Here is a 14,789-nt window from a genome sequence, read left to right as displayed (position 1 = left end):
TTTGAAGTTGTATTTTTATGTCATAATTTTTCGGAAAATGAAAAAATTAAAAAAATTATTTTCACTATTTATTTTTTTTTTACATACTGTCACCAGTGCAGTACAGCGTCATCATATAACTGGTATGGCGGTTAACAGGGACACTGACTGGTGACAGTATGAAAAAAAAAAATATATATATACATATATTTTTTTTTTTTTTATTATATTTAATTTTTTATTACTTTTTTTTAATTTTTTTTTAAGATTTTTCTTTCATATTTTACTATGACCAAAGTAGTACAATGTTACCATAGTAACACTGTACTACTTTGGGGAAGTGATCAGTATTTTTTTTTTTTTTTTTTTTTTTACACAATTTGCTTATAGCAAAGAATTACTTTGCTATAAGCAAGCATTTACCTGAATGAAATCGATTCATTCAGCCTTTTTTTTTTTTTTTTTTTTTTTTTTGTGCTTAGCTGTGATTTGGTCACAGCTAATCACATGACATGTGCATGTGATTAGCTGTGACCATTCACAGCTAGGCACTAGTATACAATGGATGGCATCATGAATGAAGCCATCCATTGTATACAGCTGTCATGTGACCTGCTGTGATTGGTCACAGCAGGTCACATGGTACCAGCAACGGGAGCCGGTACTCTGATCTGTCATCGGCCGTGTCCGAGGTGCACGGCCCGTGACAGATCCCGCTGCTGCGCCGCTCTGCATTACCGCAAACGGTAATGCACCCGGAATGAAGAGGCACATCTGAAGCCGCCAAACGGCCATTGGCCGGGCGGCTAATGGTTAATCTACTTGCCCGCAAAGCGATGCACAATTATGTCATGATCTGTTTCCGGGTGTGAGCACACATGTGCGTGCACCACCCCCCAAACCTCCTGTGTGAGTGATAACACTCTCATGAAAAAAAAATACACTACATACAGTATCTCACAGAAGTGAGTATACCCCTTACATTTTTTGTAAATATTTTGTTATATCTTTTCATGTGACAACACTGAAAAAATGACACTTTGCTACAATGTACAGCTTGTATAACAGTGCAAATTTGCTGTCCCCTCAAAATAACTCAACACACAGCCATTAATGTCAAAACTGCTGGCAACAAAAGTGAGTACACCCCTAAGTGAAAATGTCCAAATTGGGGCCCAGTTAGCCATTTTTCCCTCCCTGGTGTCATGTGACTCCTTAGTGTTACAAGGTCTCAAGTGTGAATGGGGAGCAGGTGTGTTACACTTGGTATTATCGCTTTCACTCTCTCATACTGGTCACTGAAAGTTCAACATGGCACCTCATGGCAAAGAACTCTCTGAGGATCTGAAAAAAAAGAATTGTTGCTCTACATAAAGATGGCCTAGGCTATAAGAAGATTGCCAAGACCCTGAAACTGAGCTGCAGCACAGTGGCCAAGACCATACAGCGGCCTAACGGGACAGGTTTCACTCAGAACAGGCCAAGCCATGGTCGACCATAGAAGTTGAGTGCATGTGCTCAACGTCATATCCAGTGGTCTGTGGGAAATAGACGTATGAGTGCTGCCAGCATTGCTGCAGAGGTTGAAGGGTGGGGGGGGTCAGCCTGCCAGTGCTCACACTGCATCAAATTGGTCTGCATGCATGGCTGTCATCCCAGAAGGAAGCCTCTTCTAAAGTTGATGCACAAGAAAGCAGACTAAGGACATGGATTACTGGAACCATGTCCTGTGGTCTGAGACCAAGATAAACTTATTTGGTTCAGATGGTGTCAAGCATGTGTTGGCAACCAGATGAGGAGTACAAAGACAAGGGTGTCTTGCCTACGGTCAAGCATGGTGCTGGGAGTGTCATGGTCTGGGGCTGCATGAGTGGTGCCGGCACTGGGGAGCTACAGTTCATTGAGGGAACCATGAATGCCAACGTGTACTGTGACATACTGAAGCAGAGCGTGATCCCCTCCCTTTGGAGACTGGGCCGCAGGGCAGTATTCCAACATAACGACCCCATACACACCTCCAAGACGACCACTGCCTTGCTAAAGAAGCTGAGGGTAAAGCTGATGGACTGGCCAAGCATGTCTTCAGACCTAAACCCTATTGTGTATCTGTGAGGCATCCTCAAACGGAAGGTGGAGGAGCACAAGGTCTCTGAGATCCACCAACTACATGATATCGTCATGGAGTGGAAGAAGACTCCAGTGGCAACCTGTGAAGCTCTGGTGAACTCCATGCCCAAGAGGGTTAAGGCAGTGCTGGAAAATAATGGTGGCCACACAAAATATTGACACTTTCGGCCCAATTTGGACATTTTCACTTTAGGGGTGTACTCACTTTTGTTGCCAGCGGTTTAGACCTTTAATGGCTGTGTGTTGAGTTATTTTGAGGGGACAGCACATTTACATTGTTGTACAAGCTGTATACTCACTACTTTACATTGTAGCAAAGTGTCATTTCTTCAGTGTTGTCACATGAAAAGATGTAATAAAATATTCACAAAAATGTGAGGGGTGTACTCACTTCTGTGAGATACTGTATATGCTTAACAAGGACCAGCAGCATACTTTGAGTGGTTATACCAGGATGATACCTGCAGCTACAGGCATCATCCTGGTATAATTCATTTTTTTTTTTTTTTAGCTGGTGGTTGGTTTTCACGAAAAAGCAATCCTAACTGCTAATTAGCCACTGGATCGCTTTTACAAGCAGTGGGAAGGGATGTACTCCCCCCTCGCCGCCTTCCACGACTTTCTTAGGCTCTCCCATATGAAAGTATGGAAGTAATTAACATTTCATCATGTCAGTTTCGCTGGATTTAAACAGCACTATTTTTAAATAAGGAAAGCATCTGATCACACTGCTCTTGGTGTGATCAGATTCTTTAAGGGCAGAGGAGAGCTCTAGAGTCTAATAGACCCAAGATTTCTCAGAAAAGAGTACCTATCACTGCCTATTGCTATCACAGGGGATATTTTGGGGTTCAAAGTAATTTTCTAGCAGAATTTTTTTTTTTTTTTTTTTTTTTTTCCAAACAAAAATTGTCAGAAAAGGCTTGGTCTTGAAATGGTTAGAAGAGTGGGTGATGTAGTGATATGTGGCATAAGCTTCTAATGTTGGCCCTGAAATGCCAGGATAGTAGAAGCACCCCTCCCCCCCCCCCCCCCCCCCCCCCTAAAAAGATGACCCCTTTTTGGAAAGTATGGGCATGGTGAGTATTTCACAGATCTCATTTGTTGCCACAAGTTTTTGGAAAATGAAGAGAGCGAAAATGTGTTTTTTTTTTTTTGTTTTTTTTTTGTTTTGTTTTGTTTTTTTTTTCCCTTTTTCTTTTTCAAAACTTTATGACCGTTACCACGCCTCTTACCAAATTCCTTGGTGTCTACTTTCCAAAAAGGGGCCCTTTGGTGGTGGGGGAGTGTTTTGGACTATCCTGGCATTTTAGGGACTCAGAAATTGTGATTGGTAGTGAGGAACTATGCCCTTTGAAAGCCTGAAGGTGGTCCATTGAATAATCGCTTCAACAGTTGTCTCCTTCTTCTCACCAAGCTTCTTGCTGATGGTCTTGTAGCCCATTCTAGCCTTGTGCAGGTCTACAATCTTGTCCCTGATGCCCTTTGACAGCTGTTTGGTCTTGCCCATGGTGATGGTGAGGTTTGAATGGAAGAAAGGAGAGATTCTATGGATAAGTGTCTTTTATACACGTAACGGATTATCGTTAGCAGCACCTACTTAAATTGACAGGACTAAACTGTGTACCACATGAGTGCATAGCCAGTCTGGTCGCAAGAATTACTGTTGGTAGGGGGTCAAATACTTATTTTACTAACTGAACTGCAGCTCAATTTATTACATTTGTATTTGGTTTTTTTTTTTTTTCTGGATTTTTGGTTGATACTCTATAATTTTTAAAATACACCTATGATGAACATTATAGACGCTTAATTTCTTTGTAAGTGGGCAAACTTACAAAATCTGCAGGGGATCAAATAATAATTTTCCCCACTGTATCATTTAAGTAACAACTTTGTGATAAAAAAAAAAAAATTATTTTGTAATTTTCCAAAAATTTGTGACAAAAAATAAAATCTTCATGGATTCAACGTTTCTCAGCAAAGTTCTTGGGGTGTCTACTTTCCAAAAAGGGGTCATTTGGGGCGGTTGTACTGCCCTGGCAGTTTAGAATCTCTAGAAATGTAAAGTAAAAGCTGTGTGAATTCCAATTTTATATTGGTGTGTGTATATATACAGTGGATATAAAAAGTCTACACACCCCTGTTAAAATGTCAGGTTTCTTTGATGTAAAAAAATGAGACAAACATAAATTTCAGAATTTTTTACCCACCTTTTTTAATGTAACCTATAAACTGTACAACTCAGTTGAACAACAAACTGAAATCTTTTAGGTGGAGGGAAGTAAAAATATAAACCTAAAATTTATTTTGGTTTCATAAATGTGCACACCCTTAAACTAATACTTTTTGTTGAAGCACCTTTTTGATTTGATTCCAGCACTCAGTCTTTTTGGGTATGAGTCTATCAGCATGGCACATCTTGACTTGGCAATATTTGCCCACTCTTCCTTGCAAAAACACTCCAAATCTGTCAGATTGCGAAGGCATCTCCTGTGCCCAGCCCTCTTCAGATCACCCACAGATTTTCAATCGGATTCAGGCTCTGGCTGGGCCATTCCAAAACTTTAATGTTCTTCCCTTGTTGATTTGGAGATATGCTTTGGGTCATTGTCATGCAGAAAGATGAAGTTCCTCTTCATGTTTAGCTTTCTAGCAGAAACCTGAAGGATTTGTGCCAATATTGACTGGTATTTGGAACTGTTCATAATTCCCTCTACCTTGACTAAGGCCCCAGTTCCAGCTGAAGAAAAACAGCCCCAAACCATGATGCTGCCACCACCATGCTTCACTGTGGGCATTATGTTCTTTTGGTGATCTGCAGTATTGTTTTTCTGCCAAACATATATCTTTTGGAATTATGGCCAAAATAGTGCAACCGTGGCTTCATCAGACCATAACACATGCTTTTGTGAGACTTCAGATGTGTTTTTGCAAAATTTAGCCAAGCTTCGATGTTTTTCTTTGTAAGAAAAGGCTTGCCACTCTACCCCATAGCCCAGACATATGAAGAATGCAGGAGATTGTTGTCACATGTACCACACATCCAGTACTTGCCAGATATTCCTGCAGCTCCTTTCATGTTACTGTAGGCCTCTTGGCAGCCTCCCAGACCAGTTTTCTTCTCGTCTTTTCATCAATTTTGGAGGGACGACCAGTTCTTGGTAATGTCACTGTTATGCCATATTTTGTCCACTTGATGATGACTGTCTTCACTGTGTTCTATGGTGTATATCTAATGCCTTGGAAATTATTTTTGTATCCTTCTCCTCACTGATACCTTTTGACAATGAGATCCCTCTGATGCTTTGGAAGCTCTCTGTGGACCATGGCTTTTGCTGTAGGATGCGACTAATAAAATGTCAGGAGAATAGCTAAACTTTATTTGGGGTTAATCAGTGGCATTTTAAATGATGGCAGGTGTGTGTTGACTCCTATTTAACATGCTTTTGAATGTGATTGCTTAATTCTGAACACAGCTACAGTGGATATAAAAAGTATACACACCCCAGTTAAAATGTCAGGTTTCTGTGATGTAAAAAAATGAGACAAAGATAAATTATTTCAGAACTTTTTCCACCTTTTTAATGTGACCTATAAACTGTACAACTCTATTGAAAAACAAACTGACATCTTTTAGGGGGGGAGTAAGCCTAAAAAACTAAAATAATGTGGTTGCATAAGTGTGCACACCCTCTCATAACTGGGGATGTAGCTGTGTTCAGCTTGTGTGAAAAAAGGACATTGTTATTGTTTGCGTACAGCATTGCATGACTGCGCAATTACCAGTTGAAATAACGCAGTGCCGAATAGCAAAAAATGGCCTGGTCATGAAGGGAGGTAAACTCTACAGACTGAAGTAGTTAAAAAAAAATAAATGTGCATGTCCCTAATCATCTTCCAGGACAGCTCACTTGAGAAATGATTGGCTCTGCCTTTAACAGGAAATACAAACCAAACAGATTTAATGGCTCTCCCAATACCTTCCCTCTTCAGTTGTTTTGTGTTTCCAAACTATCCAGGAGCACACGGCGTCACATTTGTTGTTTTTCCTTTGGTCTGGTAATTGCGGTTATTGGACCCGCTTTCTGGTGACTTAGGCCAGATATGCCTGTGTCCTATAGTTCTTTACCAGAAGGGTTTTTTTTGTGTTTTTGTTTTTTTTTTTTTTTTCCCCACCTATGCAGGTCAGGCATCTTCTGTGCTGTGGCTGGGTCAGCTAGGAAGAATTGTGGCTGCCTGGACTATGGAAAGTATGGTCGGGTGGATCAAGATGGCGGTGACCGCATCAATTCCTGTTGGAGTGGTGCTGTATCTGGTTGTTTCCTGCTGGCAGGGAGTGCCAAGATGGTGCAGGAGAGACATTTTGCTTGCGGGTACTGTCTTTCCCTGAGGTGTGCCAAGATGGCACCGGACCAGAAGTGTGACCCACTTCCCTTGGGGATGGGTCACCCTCTCCCGGGCCAGGTAAAGGAGCCCAACATCTACTATGGGGGCATAATTGAAAAAAAATGACCCCGCGCTAGCCAACAAATTATTTATGTATAAAAAACAAATGTGAGTGTTGCCACTATCTACTATCATGTGTTCTGTTCTGTCGTGTGTTGTGTTACAGAATTTTTGTTGTGGGAACACACAACACTATGGGGGTATGTTTCTAGTAGCAGGCTGTGGCTTGCTTATGCTGTAATTTTTTTTTTTTTTCTTTCCTTTATCTTGCCCAGAAGTGGTGGATTAGTCTGTGCAGCACTTGGGGAAGACACCCAGATTCACAGTTCGACTAAACCGAGGGGTTTCTTTTTCTGCATGATGGATGTGAGTGGCACCCTGGCTGGAGACAGAGCCACTGCACAGCCATGAGTACTGAGCACCTCTGCTTGCAAATCTATACCTTCTAAGGTAAAAGGGGGTTCCCTACTCTTGCTGTCTTAGAGTAGGGGTGTCACAGTAGTTTTGTAACGCTTTCCTTTTCTTTCCAAGTTGATAAGCCCATTGGAAATAGATGTGGTAACTGCAAGCCTAGGCTCCCTGACACTTGTTCTAGGTTGCTTTGTGAGGGTTGCATTGTGCAGTTAGCTGGCTCAGTCAGCCTTGTGCATGTGTTCATCTTTGGTGTTGGAGACTAGAAGTTCCCAGGCAGGTCCTTTCTCTAAGGCACTGGTGGTGGATAGAGTGAAATCCAGACCACCTCCCTCACCATTGGAATTGGAAACCGTGAGTTCCCAGCAAGTCTCAGACTTGGAGGATGCATAAAAATTTAGGTCTGTATCTGGTGATCATCTTCAGCAGATAAAAGATACTGGCAGTTCAGGCCGATCTTTTTTCGGTAGAGAATATTGCCGAATTGCTTAAGGCGATCTATACTTGACCAGATTGAAGATTCACAACTGGCTTTTTCTGTTCAGGATAAATTGTATAGGGGCCTTCAGGAATTTTAAGTGTAGGAATGTTCCTGTTCAGCAATCTCTGGAATATTATCTTCAAGGAATGGCAGGATCCTGAGTGAAAACTGTTTTTGTCAAGGGTAAATAAAAGGCAGTTTCCTTTTGATTCCAGAGAGGAGTCCCTTTTTAAATGCTTAAAATGGATGCTGTGCTCTTTCAAGTATCCAAGAATACAGACCTTTCTTTGAGGATGCTGGAGTCATTAAGAAACAGATGGACAAGCATATGCCTCAAGAACAGCTTTAGTGGCTACATTTGCCACCACGAATTTGGACCTTATGGGTTCAAAGGTTAGATCAGTTGGTTTCTTCTGATACCTCAATAGATCAGATTAGAGAATCGCTTCCACTGGTATCCAAGTCAGTAGCTTTTCTGGCGGATGCAGATTCAATTAAGGCTGTTTTCAAAACTTGCTGATTAATTTGCCAGGCAAGCCATCTGGTTAAAGTCCTGAGAAGGGGATTATATTCAAGAACAGGAGGGAAAGCTACTTTTGGGATCAGGGTTAGATTAGGTCTTGTCCAGGTCTGCAGAGAAGAGAAAAACCCGATAACAAATGCAATAAAGGCTAAGTTAAGAAAAAGTGGTTCTTTTGACAAATGTAAAGGCAAAGGAGTAGCACTTTTTGCTGCTTCAAGCCCCTCCAAAGAGCCCCAATGGTCACAATGATGCCAGGCTGGTGGTTGGGGGAAGACTGTCTTCTTTTTACAAACAATGGTTACAGCTGACACAGTCCTTACATACGCCAGACTGTAAAAGAGGGTTATAGACTGGAGTTCTCCCGCCTACTGGCCCTGTCATGTTTATTACCAATCTGTCAACAGACAAAGAGAAAACGCTAACAATTCAGGAATTACTTCTCTGTGGTTAAAAGGACAGGTTATTGTGCAAGTACCGGCATACCAAAGATTCCAGGGGGTTTATTTCCATGTTTTCCTGGTTAGGAAACCATTGGGAAAGTTTTTGGATGATCATAAACTGGTTTCTCATCTATAAGAAATTTGGAATTAAAAATATTTATTCCATGAGAAATCTGATCTGCTGGCATGCCTTCATGATCTCCTCGAACCTCCAAGATGCATATCGTCACACTCTGATTTTTCACTTGCATCAAACATTCCTGCGGTTTGCTATCCAGAAAAAGGAAGGGTCACAGCATTGGCAGCTCAGGGCCCTACATTTTGGGATCTTTGCAAAGATTATGGCTGAGGTTATGGCTTTCCTTCATCTTCAGGGAATTTATATAATCCCCTACTTAGATGATTTATTGATCTTTTCACAGAACAGACTGCAATTGTCTCCAGGATCTATAGATGGTCCTGCAGACATTGTCCAAGACTGGTATTCCTGGGTTACATGATAGACACAAGTCAGACTATTTTACTTACAGGGGAAAAAAATATTAGTATCTGCAGTACAGACAATGAAAGTTCTCCCTCAGATTGCTGTATGCCAGTTAATGTATGTATTGGGCCTCCTGACAGCAGCTATTCCAGGGGTCACCTGGGCTCAGTTGAACTGCAGGTGTCTCCAGAACTTCCTCCTCAGGGCCTGGAATTGCAAGTGCGGATTTGTGGAAATGCTGTTATCACTCCCCACCTCAGTTTTGCTAGATCTGTCTTGGTGGGAGGAGCCCCAGAATCTGAAGAAGGGAAGATCAGGGGCACAAAGGTGACCCTTCAAAGTCACCATGGATGCCATTCTTTGGAAGTGGTGGGCCCACCCCAAGGATTGGTAGGCCCAGTGAAGATGGCTGCCTGAGGAAGCGCAGGAGTCTTCCAACCTTTGCAAATGCCTAACAGTTAAGAGCCTTGGAAGCCCTGTAAGATTGAGTTCTGTCGAGAGATGTGCTGGTCTCTTTGGACAACGCCACAGTTTTGGCTTACTGCAACATACAGGTCGAAACATGCTCAGACTTCCTGTTGTCCCTAGCCCTCTAAATCTTGAGGATGTCGGAGAACTTTTTTTCATCCATCTTGGCGGTACATGTCAAAGGAAGGATGAACGTCCGAGTAGACTATTTTAAGCAAGGTCCAAGTGACCAACAGTGATTGGAAACTCAACCTGGAAGTACTCAGATCATTGCAAAATGGGGGAATCCAGACGTAGATATATTTGCTACCAAACACAACCGAAAGGTGTAGTCTTTTTTACTCCCTTGGAATGGATCCGGCAGCTCTTGGAACGGTTCTGTAGCCTGCTCCTGGCAGTTCAGACTGGCGTATGCCTTCCCTCTGTTTGCCCTACTCCCACTGATGATCAGGAAAATCATCAGGGATCGAGCAGAAGTGATATTGATAGCTCCTTGGTGGGCTTAGAGTAGCTTGTTTTCTGCTCTGATGTCTGTCAGTTTATACCACTGTGGACACTACCAGATAGGCGGAATCTGCTGTTTCAGAGTCCTGTCCTACACCCAAGCCACCAGATCCTGTATCTGACAGCTTGGAGGCTGGAAGGTAGATCCTGAAGGCAAAGGGGTTTTCAGACCGAGTTCTTGACCCTCTTCTCCAGAGTTGCATGTTATTAACCAGGAATATTTACTGCAAAGTCTGGAAGACTTAGAATCTGACAAAGGAAGAATGGACAACAATTTTTTTTTCTCTGTGCCAGCCGTTCTGGGTTTCCTTCAGAAGGGGGTCGAAGAGAGCCTTTCTACCAGCATCTTTAAGGTGCAGGTTGCGTCCCTTTTGCAGTCTTCCTGGATTCGAGACTGGCTGAGGATCCAGTTTTCAAGAGGTTTCTTGTGGCTAGAGTACAGTGTACACCTTGAGTCATTAAGTTTGTTCCCTCATGGTATTTGCCATTAGTGTTAACTTCCCTTACGAAGACACCCTTTGAACCTCTGTTAGAGGCAGATTTAAGCTTCTTGACACTTTTAAGATATTTTTTTTTTTCCTGGCATTGACCTCTGGTAGGATATTTGCAGACAAGCAAGCCCTATCTTGCAAAGATCCTGTTCTTATTATCTTGGAGGGTATAGTGATTTTTAAAGCTGAACCGGCTCAATATACCTAAACTAGTTTCTAACTTTCACATGTCACAAGAGGTTGCGTTACCCAGTTTTTGCAGTGACCCTAAGAATAAGGGAGAGGAACGTTTGTTATTTAGACATTAGGAGATGCCTAATTATGTATTTGGAAGTTACCAGAGGTTTCAGGAAATCCTCTCCGCTCCCAAGTTTTCTACAGGGGTTCCTAGAAAGGCCTTTCTGCTTCCCAAAAGTTTCATTGCTAGGTGGATTAGAAGCACGATCTGTCTAACCTACAAGCATTCGGGTCAGAGACTGCCTGCTAAGGTTAGGGAACACTCAAAAAAAAATCACTAGCCACATCCTGGGCTGAAAAGGCAGGTGCTTCATGGGAACACATTGCAAGAGCGGCAGTACAGTCTTCATTCCATGCTTTTGTAAAGCACTACCGAGTGGAGATCGGTAGAAATGTAATTCAGCCAGGGTCTATCCTTTGGCAGGAATGTTTTGCAGGCTGTGGTTCCCCCCCCTTATGATTTTTTTTTTTTTTTTTTTTTGACCTCCTCACCCCTCGTGGGCTATCCTGGAAGATGATTGGGGAAAACCTTGGTTCCTCTTACCAGTAATGTTATTTCCAAGAATCTTCCAGGACAGCGGATATATTCTTACCTGGTTTGTTTGTATTATTCACTGGGAGTTTTGAGTTTGTTTGAATTCTTCCAACTGAAGAGGGAAGGTAAGGGGGGACCTATTTAATCTTTTTGATTTGTGTTTCCTGTTGAAGGCAATGCCAATCATCACTCAAGTGAGCTGTCCTGGAAGATTCCTGGAAATTCCATTGCCAGTAAAACTGGCCAAGGTTTTTTTTCTCTGCAACGACATGTACATTATTTATTTTATTTTTTTTTTCTGACAGGCGAACTTGGCCTTGGCTTTAAGAGCCTCTTCACTTTAAACTAATAGTAGTGAACAAGTGGGCTATAAACTTCGCTGTCTGGCTATAGTACTCTTGATGATGTCTGATCTTATATTGGAAAATGTATAATAAATGGGCTAATTACATTGTGGGTATAGTTAAAATCCTTTTGCAGACAAAAGGATAAGCAGTGTGTTGATGGAATATTCAGAAACCTGGCAGAACTGTAAACGCCTATAATGATTGGCATGTTAGAAAAATAAAATTCTTGCCATGTTCTTTTCCTGGACACAAAACAACTGAATGCATATTGATTTAGACTTGTTTTCAAATTTTATAAAAGATCAGCTACTACTGTAGCCTTGACGGAGAAAGGCAATAAGTGTTACACTTGTAACACAATATGCATTGTGTCAGTGCATATCCAGGATTACGCGTTGACAAAAAGAATGAAAAAGTTGTTACAATCCTGGCTGATCCATTACTATTGAAAATATGACAGTATAAAATAATGTATACTCATGCCTTCATACATAAGGCCTTTGTCATAAGTATAATCAAAGATGGCCAAGAATTGAATAGCCTGCAAGTATAGTCACTCTTGTTTCTGAAGAATCTGATGCCTGTAGGTGTTTACAGGAGATATTCTTTAACGTAATTCTGATACACTTGGAGTAGTACCTCTTAAGATGATATGTATAGGAGTTTGCGTTAGACCCTGACTTTCTAGTATAATAATAATAATATGGGTGTATTAATATGGAGTGACTGCAGAACTGAATAACAGATACAACAATGACTCTTTGTGCCACTAGCAACTAAAGCTGGCTACTAAATAGAATTATAAAATCTCCCACTAATACTGATGTGTTTAAGCTGATATCACTCTCTTTATGTTTGAAAATGGTGTGTGTGTGTGTGTGTGTGTGTGTGTGTGTGTGTGTGTGTGTGTGTCCACAACAGGTATAGGGAAGTGAAGTTCAGACATCACTTGTATGCATTGACTTATGCCAAGCAACTAGCATTGTCTGAATTTAGTCAGCAATGGCAGCCAACCTGTATGTCTCCGGCGCTCTGCATATGTAACCTTGGCGTGAAATCTGTTGCTGCTGTTACTTAGTCTTCCTATAGACTACATCCCAAGGGGAAGGAAGGCGCATTCTTTCACCTTTTTTTGTTTGAGAGCTCAAAATGGCAACTGATTCATATCCAATCTAGAATTAGTGCAGTCTTAGGTCATGATTAAATTAAAAAACTAAAATGTGTAAGAATGGAACAGACTGGGGCAGATCAATGGGGGGGGGGGGGCAAATTGTAGAAAGGCAAGAAACAGACATCAATATTTATTGCATTAGGGCACCCAAGCATGGGCTGCTTGGTGTACCACAACAGACTGAAAGCTGGGCCTTAAGCATTTTTGCTGGTGTACTGCAGTTTACCCTGCCTTTTGATGTGCTGCAATCTATGTGCATTGGGATGCCATTCACAATCAATGACACTGCAGCACACCATCGCACATAACTTGGGAAAACATATGAGGCCACCACATCGAAGGACTAGTAAGCTGCAATATATTTTTTTTTTATTTTGGGGTTGGATGCACTTTGGATTTTGTCTGTCTGATTCCTGCATATGAAAGATTCAAATTAAACTAACATGGTGTTCTTTTGAATGTTTAGAATACCAGCAATAGCACATCTGCTCTTTCATATTAATAAGCCTGTGTTTTTTTTTTTTTTTTTAATTTATTTTTAGCCTCTTTTAGCTCACCTTCAGTCATTGTCTACTGGTAAAGGAGAGAAGCGTATCAGCACAGAAGGTGATGGAACAAATAGCTGTACTGCAAATGTGGGAAAAAATATGAAAACCGACCCTGGCATTACAACTACATGTATTTTGGATAAAGGGGTGTCAGACACCAGTTGTCATACTGATCCTGCTGTTGTACAGATCCAAGCAGGAAAATCAGAGGTAAGATGGCATCCTGAGATATTTTGGAAAAAAATACTATTGCTTTACACTTAGACACAATATTTTTATTTTAATACATATTTAATGTTTTTCTGGCCAGCTACTATTTTTTTAATTTTTTTTGCTTTTATTTCTTTCTCGTCAATGGAGAGACACAGGAAGTCTTTCACCTTTTGAGTTATTCTGCTGCTTAGGAAAATTGGACATTGGCAAAAAAAACTGTACAGCAGCACAGGATAACTCATTCCACTACAAGCATGCTTAGACTAAATTATTATTATTATTATTTTTTTTTTGCTAGCTCCCTGCTTTGCTTTGGGGAGGAGTGGGAGAACTGAAAGAAAGCTCTTCCCTCAATCACTGCTGGTTCTTAGTCTTTTATATTGCAGTGGTATGGCATGGTCAGCCTGGCTTTTGGAGTACCACATCTGGACACTGCAGGAATAAACATTATGTGGATAGCTCAGTTGTACAGACACTAAGCTTCTTGAAGGGTGCTTGCTGGTTTCTGTTTTCATACGCTGGCGGTGCAGAGCATTCCAGAGCCACTGAAATCACCTCAGCACTTGCTTTCTGAGCAACTTGCTTAGTAGGCTGAGCATCAGGAGCTATCCCAATTACTTGGGCCACTGGGTGTCTTTTACTCCCTGTTCCTGTTGATTTTGAAATGGAAGAGGTTAACACTGAACTGAGTGCACATGTCCTCCATGGGGTAGTATGTCACTCCTGCTCTGTGCTGTTTCCTGCTATACAGCCTTGAGGCATCTCCCCACTGCTAGCACTACTTGCAAAACAGAATGCTTAACTTTAACCTGTTTCAGCTGCCTGCCTACAGAGATCTTGGTCACCTTCAGCCATCCAACCTTCACCTGCTATTAGGTTTTGTGAGTATCTAAAAAGTTGCCTTACTGCCACGCGGTCGCAACATACTTATTCTAGACACGTGGTGTGGGGGGGCACAATCCTATTATATTATAAGCTCGTGGCATCTCATACATTTATGGTTTCAGGGGCTGTTTGCAGCACGCCTACTGATATTACTGATGTCTGCAACCTCAAATAGTGCTATCCTCTGCTCTTTGAATCTGAATCCATTCCATCTTCAGAGTCCTTTTTGGCTCTGTCCGGTGTGGGCTGACCTTTTTCCCTCTTTGCTAATGTTTATAACGCAGTCATGCAAGACTTGCTGGAAGTCTCTCATCTGCTCTCTCAGGTGACTTATGTCAGACTATGGAACCTTTTTTGTAAGAAGTGTTTGTTCCAAATAGCCTTCAAGGGACTTTGTCTCCTCAAATCTGCTCTTGACAACTACATCAAACATGATAATGATGGCAAGAGTAATCTTTTAATGGAAGAAACCTAGGGAGCACACTTCTGTCTGTTA

At 41.6% G+C, this 14,789-nt stretch overlaps 1 protein-coding gene across 1 annotated transcript in view; it reads left to right on the top strand.

Moving 5' to 3' along the window:
- MBIP (MAP3K12 binding inhibitory protein 1) overlaps positions 1 to 14,789 on the top strand; it is a 63,268-nt gene that overhangs the window by 13,404 nt on the left and 35,075 nt on the right. Inside the window, exon 3 of the mRNA XM_089680246.1 lies at positions 13,190 to 13,405. Within this exon, the coding sequence (XP_089536372.1) occupies positions 13,190 to 13,405 (216 nt within the window). The remainder of the gene's footprint in view (positions 1 to 13,189; positions 13,406 to 14,789) is intronic.

This window comes from Staurois parvus, unplaced genomic scaffold (assembly GCF_062004578.1).
Source record: "Staurois parvus isolate SC_StPar_1 unplaced genomic scaffold, SC_StPar_1.0 ptg000237l, whole genome shotgun sequence".
Lineage (NCBI taxonomy): Eukaryota > Metazoa > Chordata > Amphibia > Anura > Ranidae > Staurois > Staurois parvus.
Note: the sequence above shows the minus strand (reverse complement) of the source record. Positions and strands in the feature narration are given on the sequence as shown.